The sequence below is a fragment of the Suncus etruscus genome, chromosome 7 (genome assembly GCF_024139225.1).
Source record: "Suncus etruscus isolate mSunEtr1 chromosome 7, mSunEtr1.pri.cur, whole genome shotgun sequence".
Taxonomy (NCBI): domain Eukaryota; kingdom Metazoa; phylum Chordata; class Mammalia; order Eulipotyphla; family Soricidae; genus Suncus; species Suncus etruscus.
In genome coordinates, this window is record NC_064854.1 from 33,993,766 (window position 1) to 34,012,466 (window position 18,701).

Below are 18,701 nucleotides of genomic sequence, written 5' to 3' on the forward strand. Positions count from 1 at the left end.
TTATGTTATGAACACTGGTTTGTCTAATGAACACTGATTTTGTTTAATCCATCATATGTGATCCTAGTGTCCACTTGTCTGGATTGCGTACACACATTTAAACACCACGTCTGCCAATAACCGTGTAAGCACACAGTTGCACCAAGATGACTTCTTTATTAGAACTTAATTGCATTTTTATTTCTACTTTTAATATAATTTTCTGTATCTTCTATTCACATCAGCTAATTTTTATCATTATTATTTGCTAATGTCTTTCCTAGGTCTACTTCAAATCCAGAAATACCAGCTGCTGATGGCAAGTACCATTTTTATTCTTTCTTTATTTCTTTTTTCCTTCTTTCCTTCCTTTCCTTCTTTTCTTTTTTCTTTTTTATTTATTCTTCCTTCCTTTCTTTCTAAACCAAGTTATATCAAAATAATAAGATATTTGCCTTTTTCAGAGACTTAGACTATGGAGAATTGAGAATTAGTGGGCTGGGGGCTTTATTTGCACATCAACCCAAATTCTATCCCTGGAATCCTATATGGTCTCCAAAGCCCACCAGGTATAATTTCTTTTGGGAGAGTTAGGTCACACCCAATGGTACTCAGGGGTTACTCCTGGCTCTGCACTCAGAAATCGCTCCTGGCAGGCTCGAGGGACCATATGAGATGCCAGGAATTGCACTGGGGTTCATTTAGGTTGGTCGCATGCAAGCAAACGTCCTACTGCTGTGCTATTTCTTTGTCCCCCACCAGGTATAATTTCTGAATGTAGAGCCAGAAGTAATCCCTGAGATCCACTGGGTGTATCCCCTGCCAAAAAAAAAAAAAAAATTCCCAGAGAAAATAAGACTATGATGCCCTTACTTTCTTTCTCTTCTCTGCATTTCCTTTCTGAGCCCAGGATAAACTTAGATATAATGTTCAAATATGCTTTCTCTTAACTTTAAGCATTCAAGAACTATGAACTGGGGCCGGGAAGGTGGCGCTAGAGGTAAAGTGTCTGCCTTGCAAGCGCTAATGTAGGACAGACAGACCGTGGTTCTATCCTCCAGTGTCCTATATGGTCCCCCCAAGCCAGGGGCGATTTCTGAGTGCATAGCCAGGAGTAACCCCTGAGCGTCAAACGGGTATGGCCCTAAAACCAAAAAAAAGAACTATGAACTAAATGAAAAAGAAAAGACAAATTTGAATGAAAGAAATAGATTTTTTTCTTTTTTTTTTTTTTTTTTTTTTGGTTTTTGGGTCACACACAGCAGCACTCAGGGGTTACTCCTGGCTCTATGCTCAGACATCTCTCCTCATAGGCTCAGGAGACCATATGGGATGCCAGGATTCAAACCACCATCCTTCTGTATGCAAGGCAAACGCCTTACCTCCATGCTATCTCTTTGGCCCCAAGAAACAGATTTTTTTTATTACTGCCATTTAGTCATTCATAAAAAAGGGAGACTGCCATAAAATCTATTCTTAACTCTCAATACCTCAAATATCACAGTAGGAAATGACTGTCTAGACAGCTTTGTCAGGTTAATTGCAGTGGACCTGCCCTTTCTCATTAAAAGGGTGAGCAGAAGAATGCCTGAAGGGAAAGAAAATGCCAACTTTGTTATTCCTGATTTATTTAATGCACTAGGTTTTATGCATCCTCCAGTTTATAGCATCAAATATTGCCAGTTTTGTAATATTTACTGTACCTTATATTCAGTGGCTTTCCAGGTGAGCTTTAGGAAACTTTCCCTACATGTCTCTAGACGTTCAGTATTTTTGTGACTTTTTACAGATGAAGAAAAGGTAGATGAGCGAGCCAAGCTGAGCGTGGCTGCCAAGAGGCTGTTGTTCAGGGTAGGTGTGCTGCGGTTCTGGAGAAAGACACCCTCTTTTAACCGGATGGGGAAGGGCTCCTGCACTCCAGTTTCCTGCTTGTTGATCCCCTTACCTGACCACTTGGTGGTCTCTTGGTGGAGTGATCCCCATGTACACTGTTCCAGAGGGTGCAGTTGATCATGGGGTGTTCTGTATGGGAACTGCACTGCTTTTCTGAATTCCTTTCTTCGGGCTTAGAAAACCTGGACAATGCTTCTGATTTTAGGAAATGGAAAAATCATTGGATGAGAAAAATGTGCCTAGGCGTCGCTCCCGCAACGCAGCGGTGGAGCAGAGGCTTCGGCGTCTGCAGGACAGATCTCACACACAGCCCGTCACTACGGAGGAGGTGGTCATCGCTGCCACGTAAGTCTCCCTATGGAGCCATTCCACTCTGCTCCAAGAAAATGATTTAAGGACTCAGAGCCTAAGTCACCGAGAAGTTGGTGTTTGGAGATTGACATTATACTTTGGTCTGTCCAGACTTTGTTGTAGGACTTTGTAATGTTTGTAATATTTTTTTCTAGTTCATTTTTGAAGCTACTACCGCCAGGTATACCTCCTTTAAGGTCATAGTGTAGCCAAGTTTGATTGCAATATTTCATGGACTTTGTAATGTTAACAGTGCATCTTCTGGGAAAAGTTGGAGAGAAATCTTAACAATTTCACTTTTTTATATGTGCATTCTTCAGATCTCTTTTTCAAGGTTGAAATTTTAAACCCAAGAATAGATGAATCAATATATAAACACCTGTGTTCTCATCACAGGCTCCCAACCATCTTCAATTTGTAGCCAGTGATGCATTTCCCACCCATGCTCCTGTCCTTCTTCCTTATTTTCAAGCAACCCTGCCCCAATTAGTATTTCTGGATGGAGCTTCAAAGTTAAAGGTTCCTTTTATTAGTTTTTAAGTTATTGTCTTAAGGGTTTTTAAAGGCCGGAGCAATAACACAGTGAGTAGGGCATTTGCCTTGCATGCAGCCAACCTGAGTTCAGTCCCTGGCATCCCATAAAGTCCCCGTGTTTACCAGGAGTGATTTCTGAGTACAGAAGTAGGACTAACTCCTGAGCACTGCTAGGTGTGGCACCACAAGAAAAAAAATTAAAATAAAAGGTTTTTCACTCACTGGACACATCATAGGAAATCCAATTTAAGCTGCCTGAGCTACTGTATATGGAATGAATTTCCAAAGTAATTCATTCAGCGATAACTGCTTTCCTTAACCGAAAACTTTTATCTGTTTTGCTGTTGTTGTCTTTTGGTTTTAGGGATCTAATCCAAGCCTTCAAGTTTATTTTTTAAATGCTGTGTTTTATCTGGTTTTCTTTTCACACACACACACACACACACACACACACATTTTCTCTCGAAGTCACACATGTCCTTCCTCACACACTCACTCTCTCTCTCTCTCTTTCTCTCTCTCTCTCTCTCTCTCTCTCGAAGTTACACATGTCCTTCCTCTCTCTCTCTCACACACACACACACACACACACACACACACCAAACATAAAATGAAGCTGATGCCCTGGGGAAAAAAACAGTAACCACATATACAAGCAAAAATTCCCCATAATGGACTCAGTCTACTTAAATGTCCTTATAGGCCATATGAGGACACAGATTGTTTTCAAAAATAGGATAAGAAAAACATCTTGAAATATAGATGCCATTTATTGATTTGCTGATGACTGATATTTAGCTTTTGAAAAATAATTTTTTAAAGCAGGCATTTATCCTGATGCTTGAATTTGACTTTTCTAGTCTTAAGATCTATTCTTGTTCTATTTACTTTGTCTCTTAGTTCCTATTTGCAGTTGCTTTTTTTTTTAAATCCTGTTGTAATATTCCCAAAGTAAGAAGCAAATGAGTTGGTTGCCATATTGATATAACGTTTCTGAACTGAAGACTTTGCTTTCTTTAATGCTTCTTTTCTTCTCTCTCCTATGAATGTGCCTCCTTTGACAATTGCTTTTAAAGTGAACCTATCCCTGCTTCGTGCTCTGTGGTCACCCATCCTGTCATGGCAAGACTTCCCTGTCCCACTGTAGCTCAGAGCCCTGTGCAACCTGCCAGGTACCAGACTAAAGTAGCTGCATGTGGCTCCAAGGGCAAAGGCATTAGACTGCAGATGCATCTTGGAACCTTGAATGCCTTTCGTTTGCTGGACAAACGAATTAGTACAATGAGCAGTTCCGTAAAGTGTGATGTTTCACTTTGTCCTAGTGCAAGTTGGCTTGGATAAAAAGCCACATCAATTGCTGCTTTTATGTATTAGAAATGTGATAGCACTAACTTACTGACCCATTTGTTCTGGCTTCTGTTCTTCATAATCATGTAACCCTAAAACATGTCATTCTTCATCTAAAGCACTGGTGTAGAATTTATCAAAAGGGGGTCAGTGTTATGAATGTTGAAATTCTGTTATACTTGTGGGTTTTTTTTTAAATTTATTTCCTTACAGACACAATTCATGTTAAAAGCAGGGTGTTATCCTTAATTATTGTGTCTTAACAGTACATCCCCTAAAGCATGGAAATATCTGTTCTCCTTTACATGAGCTGAAACATAAAAAGTTAAAAAAAAATAAATAGAAAGAAAAATAAAAAAATATTTTTTTAAAAAAGCAAAAGATGAAAAGAAGTAAAATGAGGATGCAGACATAAAGCTCCCACACCATACCCCAGGCAGTAGGGTCCCTGAGAAGGTTTCTGCTCACTTTCCTCCACTCACCCCTCTGGCCAATAGACTTCAGAAAAGACAGAAGATCTGGGTGCCCTATTCTCACCCTCATGACACCCCAGGGCACATACAGTGCTCTTTTATTTAGAACAACTTGTGAATGGGTAGCGTCAATGGAATCTGGAGTCAAGGCAGAATATTCTTTCCTCGCTGGATTTGAAAATTGAATTGTCTGTGACTGAGGGGTTGTCTCTGGTCATTGCCAAAGCTTAATCAGTTATTCTGGGAGCCTCCACCTGGAGAAACTTCCGTCATCTATGAGTCCTTTCCCCTTTCATGTGACTGAGAATGACAGCTTTCAGCCCCTGGGATTTCAAGGGAGATACCAAGGCAGGGACCCTAAACAAAAGTAACAAATGGACTCTTTCAAATTAAACTCTGTGTGTCAAGCAAACTAAAATCAAAAGCTGTAGAGATTTTTGGCAGAAATTGTACTTCCTAACTATTTTCTTAAAACAGAAAAAGCAGGGCCCGGAGAGATAGCACAGCGGTGTTTGTCTTGCAAGCAGCCGATCCAGGACCAAAGGTGGTTGGTTCGAATCCCGGTGTCCCCTATGGTCCCCCGTGCCTGCCAGGAGCTATTTCTGAGCAGACAGCCAGGAGTGACCCCTGAGCACCGCCGGGTGTGACCCCCCCCCCAAAAAAAAAAGAAAAAAAGAAAAAGCACCACAGGAGCCAGGCTTTTAGATGAACATGCCACTGTCTTGGTCTCTGTGTAGCCTTATTTGTTATTGATAAAAGCAATACAATATAAACTGATCCATTAAACAGGAAATTCCATTGGTAGCAATAATTTAGGACTAAAAAAAATATCTCTATGTTACCAGCCTACTCCATCATTCTCTTCTTTAATAACTAAACCACCACCTACACCTGTCTGAAATGCATTTACAGAGTGGGAGGTGGGAGGCTCTTTGTTCCATCGACACTTTGGAGAAAGTCAATACATAAACTTCACGGGGGATCTTGTTTGGTTTGCATTTTTCTCACTGATTTCTTATTGCTTCCAGATTACAGGCATCTGCTCATCAGAAGGCTTTAGCCAGAGACCAGGCAAATGAGGGCAGAGATTTCGCTGAGCCAGGTGAACCTGATTCCTCAACTCTCAGCTTAGCAGAGAAGTTGGCATTGTTTAACAAATTGTCTCAGCCAGTCTCAAAAGCCATCTCGACCCGAAACAGAATAGATATAAGACAGAGGAGAATGAACGCTCGCTATCAGACTCAGCCGGTCACACTCGGAGAGGTGGAGCAGGTGGGTACCTGTGATCTAATTCCAGTTTGGGTAGAGGGTCTTGAAATTCAGGAGTATGTGGTGGGGATGATACTTAGGTAATGCTAGAATCAAGGTGTCTTGACTAAGGTCGCCTGTAGATTGTCATTAATTCAATAATCACTTTATTCCAAAGAAAGCTCAGCTATGCCAAATATGTTGCTCCTTTCTCGGTTTCATAATTTGCTGGCTGAAATCATTTAGAGTGAGTCCACCTTGGGGAGAAATAGCACACATGCCTGCTGCTCACTCACGGCACTTTGACTGATGGGAAGCTGTGTAACCGATTCTGTCCAAGGGAGGTGAAACTGCACCTGACCAGACTTAGTATTTCTTTTGTTATTGTTGTTGTTGTTTTGTCTGTTGTCTTTGGATCGCACCCAACTGTGCTTTGGGCCTTAACTCCTGGCTCTGTGCTCATGGATCACTGCTAATGTATTTTGGAGCACTCTGGATCCCCAGGTGTTGTTCTAGGGATCAAACCTGAGTTAGCCTCATGCAAGCTATTCACTCTATCCTCTGCACTATCATTCCCAGCCCCCAATTCTAGTATTTGTGTCTGCTTATCCCTATGTTGGGATTTATATGCACAGCATTTAAGGGAAGGGAAATGAGAAGGAGCAGGGGTGGAGGAGAGGTTTGAGAGTTGGTGATGATTAGGGTCTTATCTAGACTCTGCACTCAAAGCTCACTCCTTGCAGTGCTCAAAGGAGCAACCATGTGAGCTGCCTAGGATTGATTCAAGGTCAACTTCATACATGGCCAACACCTTAACCCCTGTACTAGCCTCCTAGTCCTCTCTAGACAGGTTTTAATCGAACATTTTACTTATGTGTTCTTAGGTGCAGAGTGGGAAGTTCATTCCTTTCTCACCCACTGTGAACAAATCTGTGTCCACCATGGCACCCACCGTTGCTCCCATGTATGCTGGAGATCTCCGAACAAAGCCATCTGCAGATGATCACCCCAGTGCCACCGATTATAAGTCTTCTTCCCTGGAAAATTCAGACACTCCAGTGAGAAGCATTCTGAAATCTCAAGCCTGGCAGCCTTCAGGAGATGGTGCCCAGAGCAAAGGAATGGCACAAGAATTTGGAGAATCAGAAAGACAGAGAATGTGGGCAGGTGGAGATGGAAGTGTTAGGAAGTCAGGGTCCTTTGAAGAAGCAGAGACATCTCTCCTCACCCTGAACAGAACCCGGGAAGCAGAGAGTCAGAAAGAACCCAGATATGCAGGGCCCCCAAAAGGAAGCCACGAGCTAGCTAATCCTCCCATTGCTTGTATTGGTGAAGAATTGAAGGAATTTTCCATGGCTGAAAGCACTTCCCAGGGGAACACAGATTCGAAGGACAGGCAGCTCTTTGAAGAGAAGGTGAACACAGAGAATGTTGCACAGAGAAGGTTTTCACGGAGAGGTGAGTAGCTGCTCTTTCTAAACTCTGGAAACCAGCTGCTGTTTGTTTCTGCTTGGGGACTTGCCTGAGCTTTGAGTGTGTCTGTAACTAGATGGTAAAGGTAGTTTACATGTAGCATGAGTGAAAAGTCCACTGAGTGGGACCAGAGCTATATAGCACAGCTGGTAGGGCATTTGCCTCACACCATGCAGCCGACCTGGGTTTGATCCCCCGGCAATCCATATGGTCCCACAAGCCTGCCAGTAGTGATTTCTGAGTGCAAAGCTAGGAATAAGCCCTGAGCGTCAGTGTGTGTGGCCCTCTCAAAACAAAAAAACAAAAACATCCACTGTTGGGGCTGGAGCTGTGGCGCAAGGGGTAAAGGTGTCTGCCTTGCCCAGGCTAGCCTAGGACAGACTGCAGTTCCATCCCCCAGAGTCACATATGGTCTCCAAGCCAGAAGTGATTTCTGTGCACATAGCCAGAAGTAAGCCCTGAGAGTCACTGGGTGTGGCCACAAAACCAAAAAAGAAAACCTACTGTAAAACTACTGTGTCCCAGACTATTCCTTTTGAATTCGACTTGTCCACATTCTCAGTGTTTTGAATTCGACTTGTCCACATTTCTCAGGAAACTCAGTGTTCTTTACTTTCAGTTGTACATCTTCCTTCCTTCCTTCCTTCCTTCCTTCCTTCCTTCCTTCCTTCCTTCCTTCCTTCCTTCCTTCCTTCCTTCTTTCCTTCTTTCCTTCCTTTCTTCTTTCTTCCTTTCTTTCTTTTCTTTCTTCTTTCTTTCCCTTTCTCTTTTCCTTCCTTCCTTTGTTCCTTCGTTCCTTCCTTCCTTCCTTTCTTCCTTCCTTCCTTCCTTTTCTTTCTTATTCTTGTTAGTCCTTTGGACCTACTCCTGGCACTGCTCTCAGGGATCACTTCTGACAGGGCGTTGGGGACCATATGCAGTGCCAGGGATTTATGACTCCAGGTTGGACTCTTGCTAGGCAAGCGTCCTACTTGCTATACTGTCTCTGATCCCTCATTGGCACTTCTTGATAAGAGCTTTTGATGACTCATTACCTCACTAAATAGCCTGTTCTGTGGACCCACTTGGATGAGCCCAAAGGTTCAAAGCTAAGTACATGAGAGGAATTAGGAATCAAACTCTTGGAGGTCGAGTCCCCCTCTGCATTGTTTGGTACAGACTAGCGAACTCTACTTCCTGGGACTTGCAGTTTTGTTTTTTCTACATCCTCCAAACATCCGTTGTATAAGTGGCTTTTGTGGGTTGGGTTTGTGATTCCAATAGATTTTTAACGGTAAAAGTCCTGTGTCTTGCTCATAGGCAAAGGCCAATTGTCTCCAAAGGACTGTCTGTGTGAAGTTATCCACTGGGACACTGGACTTTCTCATAGAAGAGAGTATGCTGCAAATTTGCATAAACCCGTCTGGTTTGAGTCACTGGCCAAGTGCCCCCACAATTGAACTCCAAGCGCAGAAGTTTGGGTTGTGGGGGTGAATGGCTAGAAGCTTGTTAGCCTGGAGAATATGTGCTGACTTTGCTCCTTTCTTTTCCAGCATCAGAGTTCGGAGAGTCTCCGTATGAGCAGACGGGCACAGCTGCTGGGAAAAATATAGCTCAGCCTACAACCCCGGGGTCTTGGAAGCAGCCAGATCCTTCAGAGCCAGCTCAAGAGAAGATCTACAAGAATTCAAGTGCTATGTTTGCCACTGGAGAGATCAAAATGCCAATGATGGAGGACAATTTCGACTCACCGAGCAAAACTATGTCCATTAAAGAAAGGTAATCAGATGCAATGGTTGACAACTCTTTCTATCAGGGAGGCACCTACACTCGCTTTTATTAAAAGATCTGAGAAACAGGGCTGGAGAGATAGCACAGCAGTAGGGCTATTGCCTTGAATGTAGCTGACCCAGAACAGACCCAGCTGGGTTTGATTTCTGGCATCCCATATGGTCCCCCATCTTGCCTGAAGCAATTTCTGAGTGGAGAGCCAGGAGTAACTCCTGAACACTGACGGGTGTGACCCCTCTCAAACACTCCCCCCAAAAAGATCTGAAAAACAAGCAGAAATGAAATCTGGACTCCAAAGTCAAAGGGGGGATCGCACTTTTCTAGGAAGATAATAGAGGCTGAGAGGAACCTTTATCTATTCCCATGCCTGGCTTGGGGATGCTCGACCTGAAGTACAGACCCAGATGAGAAAAGAAACAAAAACAGAGTTGATCTGGCTTCTTCTGTTTGTGGGTTCACTTCAGTTTTCCATGCCCAGTCTTTGACCATCAGGAGATGGGAATTAAGGTTTTTATCTTGGCTCTTTCTCTTTCCAACATAGATTTGTAGCTTTTCATTGCGCACACATGGTCCAGGGGTCTTGATCAAAGAGGGAGAATAAAGGTAAATTCATATGTGCAATGTTCTTATCTTTGATATTAGGCTCTTATCTTGACTTCCCAGAAAGTAAAATAGATGATTTTTCTGAACTGCACTTAGAAATTTTCTGTTAGGCAAAAGCTGTGAAAGAAGGCGCCTGAGTGTCATGTAACATTGTGACTTCATTCAAAAGAACAAGGAAGGGTAGATGTGTTTGTAAATGTTTTTAGCTGGATGTGAAGTGAGTTCAAAAGTAGCAGTAATAAAAAAAAAAAAAAAAAAACCCAGCTTGACTCCTTTAAATAAGGCAGATGTAAAGAATCAGTGCTAAATAATTTGAGTTATATTTTTCTCGTTATGTTTTATCCACCTTTGAATTCAGCAGCAAAAATGTAATAATAACTAGAAAATGGGTAAGGAAATTCTCATTGATTCTTCGGTATGATTAAGTCTGTTTTCTCTTTCTGTCCTTTATGGTTCTGCTTGTTAGAATCTTCTTTAATTAACTCCAACCATTTTCAAATATTTTATGGTTTGACAGACATAGCCATTCTTCCTGTTCCAGACAGGAACCCAAACTGCGTAAGACAGTCTATCAAATCTTGATGAAAAGTCTGTATTCTGTTATTCACATAAAGCTTCTGAACATTATTCATAAGGTATTAGCGAGCCTTTTTCAACAACTGTGTAACTCAACAACTGAGTAATGAGTAAACACATTTTCTTTTGCCCTATTTAAAACTTACAATACAAAAGAACCACAGAAAAAAATGGTAACAGGGGCCAGAGAGATAGCACAGTGGTAAGGCATTTGCCTTGCACACACTGACCCAGAATGGATGATGGTTCGATTCCTGGGATCCCATATAGTCCCCTGAGACTGCCAGGAGTGATTTCTGAGTGCAGAGCCAGGAGTAACCCTTGACCGCCACCAAGTGTGGCCCATAAACAAAAAAAAGGAAGGAAGGAAGGAAGGAAGGAAGGAAGGAAGGAAGGAAGGAAGGAAGGAAGGAAGGAAGGAAGGAAGGAGGGAGGGAGGGAGGGAGGGAGGGAGGGAGGGAGGGAGGGAGGGAGGGAGGGAGGGAGGGAGGGAGGGAGGGAGAAAAAAATGGTAACAGGACAGAAGGAATCATTGAAATAAAAGAGATCTGAGTGATAGCTCTAAAGGCTGAGCATGTGCTTTCTATGCAGGTTAAATTTCTGGCGACCTTGAGGTCTCCCAAACACAGAGTAGCCCCCCTGAACCTAGGTGTAAACTCAAAAGCAAATTTTATTTTTTTCATTTTTTTTATTTTTATTTTTTTGTTTTTGTTTTTGGGCCACACCCAGTGGTGCTCAGGGGTTACTCCTGGCTGTCTGCTCAAAAATAGCTCCTGGCAGGCACGGGGGACCATATGGAACACCAGGATTTGAACCAACCACCTTAGGTCCTGGATTGGCTACTTGCAAGGCAAACACTGCTGTGCTATCTCTCCGGGCCCACACATTTTATTTTTATATATAATATCTTTATTTAAGCACCATGATTACAAACATGTTTGAAGTTGGGTTTCAATCATAAAAAGTACATGCCCTTCACTAGTGCAAAAGCAAATTTAAATGATAGAATGATATCCTGAATCATTGAATTAAGGCAGTTTGGCACCTGCTAGCCTAAAGATATCAGAATCTATGAATTTTTATGCAGAAATATAATTGTTGCAAGCTGGTTAGGTAAGAAGGAAAAGATGCTACTGAAAGGATTTAGTGCTAAGTATCACAAAACTTATCTACCAGTGGAAAATAGGAGTATGATTCTTCTTTCTAAGGCTTTGATGGGAAATTTTCCACCTCTGGGCCTTCTCTTTATGACAGAGAACTTTTGATTCTTTGTGTGTCTGTCCACCCATCCCCCTTGAATTCCTTGCCATGTTAGGACTCTTCCCATTTCTCTGCTGTCCTTGTCCATATTTCCTGTGCTCCTTGAGTGGCTTATTTTCAATTTTGCTTTCACTTTCAAATGTCACACTGAGGTCCAAATGGGTAGATTTTCTGCATCATTCATTCTATGTCGCAACAGCCCTGGGATGTGAATTTCCCTCCTCCACCTTGTGCAGGCATCTGTCTGTTCAGAGTACCTACCTGTTGAGTCCTGAGAACCACTGAGGCTGCTGGTTTGGCCTTGGCATTTGGCACAAATTTCACTGCCCTCTGCCTGTAGAAAGAGGCTATGTTAAGGGCCAGAGTGATAGTACTGCAGGTAAAATGCTTGCCTTGCATGCAGCTGACCCAGATTCAATTACATCTATGGTTTTCTGAGACCTATCAGGTGTGATCTCTGACTGCCAAGGCAGGAGTAAGCTCAGAGCATTGCCAGATGGGGTAAGGGGTGGGGAGGGAGGGAGAAGGGAGGGAAGGAGGGAATGAGGAAGGGAGGGAATGAGGGAGGAATGAGGGAGGGAGGGAGGGAGGAAGGAAGGATGGAGGAAGGAAGGAAGGGAAGGAGGGAGGGAGGGAGGGAGGAAGGAAGGAAAGAAGGAAGGAAGGAAGGAAGGAAGGAAGGAAGGAAGGAAGGAAGGAAGGAAGGAGGAAGGAAGGAAGGAAGGAAGGAAGAGGGAGGAGGGAGGGAGGGAGGGAAGGGAGGGAGGAGTGGAAGGGAGGGAGGGGGAGAAAAGGAAGAGAAGGAAGGAGAAGAAAAAGAAAAGAGAAAAGAAGGAAGAAAGGAGAAAGGAAGAAAGAGAAAGAAAGAAGAAAGGAAAAGAAAAAAGAAAGAAAGAAAGAAAAAAAAAAAAAAAAAAAGAAAGAAAGAAAGAAAGAAGAAAGAAAGAAAGAAAAAAAAAAAAAAGAAAGAAAGAAAGAAAAAAAAGAAAAAAAGAAAGAAAGAAGAGAAGAGAAAGAAGAAAGAAAGAAAGAAAAAAAAAAAAGAAAGAAAGAAAGAAAAAGAAAGAAAGAAGAAAGAAAAAAAAAAAAAAAAAGAAAGAATAAAGAAAGAAAGAAAGAAGAAAGAAAGAAAGAAAGAAAGAAAGAAAGAAAGAAAGAAAGAAGAAAGAAAGAAAGAAAGAAAGAAAGGAAGGAAGGAAGGAAGAAAGAAGAAAGACAAGAAAAAGAGAAAGATAAAAAGAAGAAAAGAAAAGAAAAGATCTATTTTTCAACCTGACTTAGGAAAGTGTAGTGGGACCAAAGAGAGATAATACAGTGGACAGGACACTAGCCTTGTATGCGATCATCCTGGGTTTGTTCCCCATCATCCCATTTGGTCCCCTGAGCTTGCCAGAAGTGATTTCTTAGTGCAGAGTCAAGAGTAAACACTGGGGTCAGTGTGATAGCCTGGACGTAGGGCATTTGCCTTGCATGCAGAAGGACTGTGGTTCAAATCCTGGCATCCCATATGGTCCCCTGAGGCTGTCAGGAGCAATTTCTGAGCATAGAGCCAAAAGTAACCCCTGAGCGCTGCCAGGTGTAACCCAAAAACAAAAACAAAACAAACAAACAAAAAAGTAACCCCCCCCCAAGTGTACCAACTGAGAAATAAATGGCAGGTAATCCTCAAGACATGCAACTTAATATGTCTGATGTTGAGGAAAACATACTTAAAAGTTTTATTTTCGTTTCTCTTTCATTACTTCTGAAGTTTCAAGTTTGAACCACAGTTCATGTAAAAAGTTTCTCAGAATACTGCTTTCACCCTACCTGATGAATTAAAAAATTTCTTATCCATCTAAATGATTTATTTGGATTTAAGTTATCTCTCTTTAGGAACTTCTTTGAGAAGTCTTGGAAATCAAATTAATATTTATTTGACCAAGGGATCAAACCTTTGCCACCTCTTTCCAAGTATACCAGGCTTTTGGAGATCTTCCTTGATATATAATAATCAGAATAACTGCCTCTGTGCATTGACTTTTGGGGGAAAAGATGACTATAAAAGGCCAGGAGAGCTGACCTTGCCCTTTATGAGGTTGCTGGAGTGTGAGAGGACTCTGCTGTGTTCAAGGATGTTGAGAAACCCACCCATGCTTTTCCCTGGCTAGCAGAATTCTGCCTTATAGGGACTGTCTGGACTCCCATGTTCCTACCAAGGCTCCCATCCACTCCACCCTTTGCCTTTCAAGCTTCCCCAGTGTATTCCAAGTTCTTCTCTTATAGCTCGGAGGTTTCCTCTGAGGGCCCAGGAGCTGCTTTGAAAGGAGAGAGCTCTGTGATTCTCCAATCTCATTTGTTACCCAGCCCCACTGCTTTGATTTGTTTGCTCTTATCCCCAGACTTCTCAGAGCAGTGCCTCTGGAGCAGACTTTCCAAGTCATGCTCAATGCTAAAAAAGTGTGGACTGTGGCAAAAGGGGCAGATGTTACCCCAGGCAGCTGGTGAGCTTACGACACAGTGGCCCCCTGCCAAGCTATGGGGTTAATAGGCTAACTCAGTGCCACTCACTGAGCTCTCAGCCTCAGACTAAGCAGATACCCAGGCTCCCAACATCACAGCCCTGCAAATAGTACTTGGACAGGATGGATACTGAAAGTGCTGACAGTTGTTTGAATTGCTAAGCAGTGATTTATGTCATGGGACAGACCAGACTTTCACTGCTTGGCTTTCTCCAATGCTCAGACATTATGTTTTGAGCCAGGAGGGGTATAAGATTGCAGGAGCGAAGGAAGGGCCACCCCCATCCTCTGCTTCTTGAGTACCTAGAGGGAAATGGAGAGTGGACAAGAATAATACATTTTGGTCTTATTGCATGTTGATTTTGATTTATCCATCAATTGCTTTTGGTAGACCAGGCCTGGCTCTAAGTACTGTGTGGGTTCAACCAAATATACTTGCATATTATTTTGGTTACTCTAGTCTTTGGAAGTACCAGATGTGGATATTGCCACCACATTTAGAATCACAATGTGAACTGATTAGGATGGATAAATTTAAAAAATGAAATAAGAAGAAAACCAGAAAGCTGGGTAGTTCATGAAACATTAGGGCAGAAATGTATTAAGTCAACTAGCACTCAAGGTGGCTGGAGGGAGGAAAGAAAGCAGTCCAAGTAAAGGCAGTGGGTAGTGGGGCTCTCTATGGGAACCCAATCTTCCTGCCCTTGAATATGCACTCACCTCTCACACAGTAAGCCCCAGGACCCTGTGTACTCACATGTCTGGTCATCAGGTTGAGGGTAACATTCTGACATTTCTTGGATGTTGCTGTGAAGATCAGTGGAGACTAGAACTATAATGTGATGACAGTTGCCACAATTTTGTTTCTCTTAAGTCCCTTTAAGGTTTCTCAGAGCAGCCACTGAGAAAACCACATCATTATCTAATAAAGCTATGACTGCTCCAAACATTTAGAAGCTTCTTTAGAAAAATATCCTTAAAAAACAGGAGCTGGAGGGATAAAACAGAGGTTAAGATGCTTGCCTTGCAAACAGCCCACCCCTTTGATTCCTGGCACCATATATGGTTTCATGAGCCTTACTGGGAGTGATCCCTGAACATAGAGTCAGGAATAAGCCTCAAGCACCACTGGGTATGAACGAAAAGTTCAAACAAAAAGCAAACAAAAAAACCCAACATATAAAAACCTTATATATTCACCCACATAAATGATTTTTTAAAACTGTCCCAACATGGGGCCTGAGAGATAGCACAGTAGTGGAGTGTTTATCTTGCACATGGCCTACCTGGGACAGATCCAGGTTCAAAACTGGCTCTCATATGGTCCCCTGAGCCTTCCAGAAATAACCTCTGAGTGCCGCTGGGTGTGCCCCCCCCCAAAAAAAAAATAATAAAATAAAATATAAAATTGTCCCAGCATGGAAGTTGGTACCCAACATTTGAGACCCACGGAAGTTCCTGAAAATCCTGTCATTTTGTGGGTTTATTTTTGACAGGGTAGAGTATTGAACATTACTCAGGAGACCTGGGAATTCTTGGCCAAACAGAGTAACTGTTTTATGAACATGCCCAATAATAGGGTACTACATAGGCCATATGGTATCAGTGATTTTCCAGAACACTTTGGTGGTGCTCAGGAGACTTCCAGGACCATAGCCATAGTGCTTGGGAACCTTTAGAGCACTCAGCAATGCTCAGAAACCACGAGGTGCCTGGAATCAAACTGGAATCAGCTGCATGTAAGGATGCTGTAAACCTTTGCACTATTTCTCCAGCTTTTGTTGAAGGTTTTACAGAGACTTCTTTATATATATACACACGACAGACTAAAGCCTTAGCCATTGGAAACTGAACCCGACCTCCAATGTGGCTCTCTCCCTGAAAGTCAAGGGTGCAACTTAAGTTCCAACTTCCTAAGTACTTGTTTCTAACCAAAATTTTTGCAAAAGTCACGTCATTATCAGGCAGAAAGAATTCAAGTTGTCTCAGTAGCTTAAGAAATTCCCAGGGTTTCTATATGTGCTAAAAAATGGAGATGAAGAACAAATATATCTTTCTTTTAAATCACAATGCCACAGAGGGTTAAAAGAACTAGTATTTTATAGATTCGGCATTTGAAGATGAATCTGCTTCTACATAGCAGCAAATTAACAAGAGAAAGGAAGGGATTGGATAGATTGTGTTCATAGTTAAGAGCTATAATTCCTTTGGGAGAATTATTTTCTTCATGACTTCCTTTCCATACGTGAATGAATGAAAAGACAAGTAGAAAGTGAGATTCTAAGTCTGCAGAGCAGAGTGACTCTTTGTGGGGGAGCAGAAATGTTTGTCTCCTAGTTTCTTCATAACAGAACGTTGCCATGAAGTTTGAATATTTTTCATCTCATTCCTAACTCAGCTACTTAATGGAGCCAGGAATCATAGCAGGATCTTTAGAAATCATCCGTTAGAACCCAGTTTCTAATAGGAAGACTTGAAGGAAACTTGGTGCTAATGGCCCAACTAAAACCACTGCACTGCAGGGCATGAAAACTGGAATTAGCATTTTGTATGTGTGGCCTTGAGTTCAGTTCTGACTTATTCTGCCCATAGCCAGGCCAAGTATCACTAGGAATAACTCCTGGATCTGGGGCTACTTAACTTGTTCTACTCATGACCCCTCTTCACCCAAGAAAATTTTACGTGACCTAAAATAAAGGAGATTACTTGTAGAGGGGCCAGTGCAATAGTAAGTTAAGGTACTTTCTTTGCATGTAATTGGATTCAGTCCAGAATCCCGTATGGTCTCCCAATCCTTGCTAAGAGAGACCCCCAAGCACAGAACCAGAAGTAAACCCTGATCACTGCCGGTGTGTCCTCTCCATCCAAAAAATACATTTTTAAATTATATATATATATATATATATAAATCAACATTTGTTGATAATATATAAAATTGATATATTTTATAAAATTGATATTAAAATTTTTTTCACAACTCCTGCATTCAGTTACATGTGATTGCATATGGCATGTATAACCTGCAGTTTAAAAGTTAAGCCTGGGGCCGGAGAGATAGCATGGAGGTAAGGTGTTTGCCTTTCATGCAGGAGGTCATCGGTTCGAATCCCGGCGTCCCATATGGTCCCCCGTGCCTGCCAGGAGCAATTTCTGAGCATGGAGCCAGGAGTTACCCCTGAGCACTTCTGGGTGTGACCCAAAAACCACAAAAAAAATAAATAAATAAAAGTTAAGCCTGTCTCAGCACTTTTTGACCCCAAATTTGGAAACATAAAATAAAGTACACTGTAACTCTGCATTCATAATATATAAGAATTCACCCTTCAAACTCAGTGAGAAATTTTCACAGATTATAATATTTAAGCAGCATTAGATCTCACTGTAACTGAACTAAAGTAGGTTAAGTAAAAAATCTCAGTTAATTAGATTCTTTTTCTGTATATAGGTTTCCCCTGGGAAGTTTCAAGTAACCATTTTAAAAATAAATTTTAAAAACTAGTGTCTTTTATAAGGTATATTGGAAAGATCAAAGTCATTTGGAGGAGAAGAACATGACTGAAAATATAGGGAGACTAGGGACATTGATGGAGGGAAGAACACACTGTTGGAATATGTGCTGGAACATTTAATGCCTGAAACAGTGGTATTAGGAACAACTTGGTAAATAAAGGTGTTACAATACATTTTTTTTAAAATATAGGAAGAATAGCTGTCTTAAACATTTACATGCATCTGAAATTGAAAGTATGATTTTATGAGACATTATCAATATTTTGCCCTTTTGGGAGGGAAGAGGAATTGGGCCACTCCTGGCAATTATCAGAGATTCCTCCTGGCTCTGCTCTTCAGAATCACTTTGGGAGGGCTCAAAGGACTATATGGATGCCAAGGATCGAAACCTGATCACCACTTGCAAAGCAAACACTCTATTCTCTTGGTTTTATACCAGCTCCCAAGACTTTGCCAATATTTTATAGCTTTAAGTTTCTAAATATATTTTTTCTATATTTTCTGTAAGAAAATCCTATTCAGCATTAGTCATGAAATGTCACTTCATCTAGTGACCAGAAGGGATCACTAGAAGAACTTCATTTTCCTTGCAGACAAAGGACAAGGGATAAAAAGACCTCCCTTTAGTCATCTTAAATACATCTTTGGCAAGTCAAACTGCAGCATTGCATTTTAATGCGCTTTAACATCTTTGGGTCTTCTTAGGAAAGGAGCATCTGCATTATTTTTCAAGAAATACTTTCTTCAGATTAAAGAAAATTTAAGAAGACCAATTCATTAGTGAGGTCATTGGCTGAGAATCCAAAGTTATCTAAATGGTGATTGTATTGCAAGTCTGAGTTTGGGACTGAATTTCTTTGGTTGGTTTGTTTTCCCCTCAGATTAGCGCTGTTGAAGAAAAGTGGAGAGGAAGATTGGAAAAACAGATTGAGCAGAAAGCAAGAATTTGGCAAAGCATCCATCACTAGCAGCCTGCACATACAAGAAATGGACCAGTCACTGAAGAAGAAGGTAATGTTGTCTGTGTTTGGAAAGATCACTCTCTAACATCCTGCTTTGAAATGCACCACATCAGTAGCTGAGCATGCATGGTCACGGTAATGCCCAGTCTGGGAAGCATTGGCATTTTCTTGCCATTAGGCGACACACTTTAAATCTACCACTCTGCTTCTTGAACTGATAG

General features: G+C 41.7%; 1 protein-coding gene across 1 annotated transcript in view; it reads left to right on the forward strand.

The window, feature by feature from the left end:
- SVIL (supervillin) overlaps positions 1–18,701 on the forward strand; it is a 261,406-nt gene that overhangs the window by 184,679 nt on the left and 58,026 nt on the right. The window contains exons 12-19 of the mRNA XM_049777469.1: positions 264–298; positions 1,769–1,830; positions 2,078–2,217; positions 3,834–3,929; positions 5,606–5,849; positions 6,710–7,283; positions 8,831–9,056; positions 18,400–18,529. Of these exons, the coding sequence (XP_049633426.1) occupies positions 264–298; positions 1,769–1,830; positions 2,078–2,217; positions 3,834–3,929; positions 5,606–5,849; positions 6,710–7,283; positions 8,831–9,056; positions 18,400–18,529 (1,507 nt within the window). The remainder of the gene's footprint in view (positions 1–263; positions 299–1,768; positions 1,831–2,077; positions 2,218–3,833; positions 3,930–5,605; positions 5,850–6,709; positions 7,284–8,830; positions 9,057–18,399; positions 18,530–18,701) is intronic.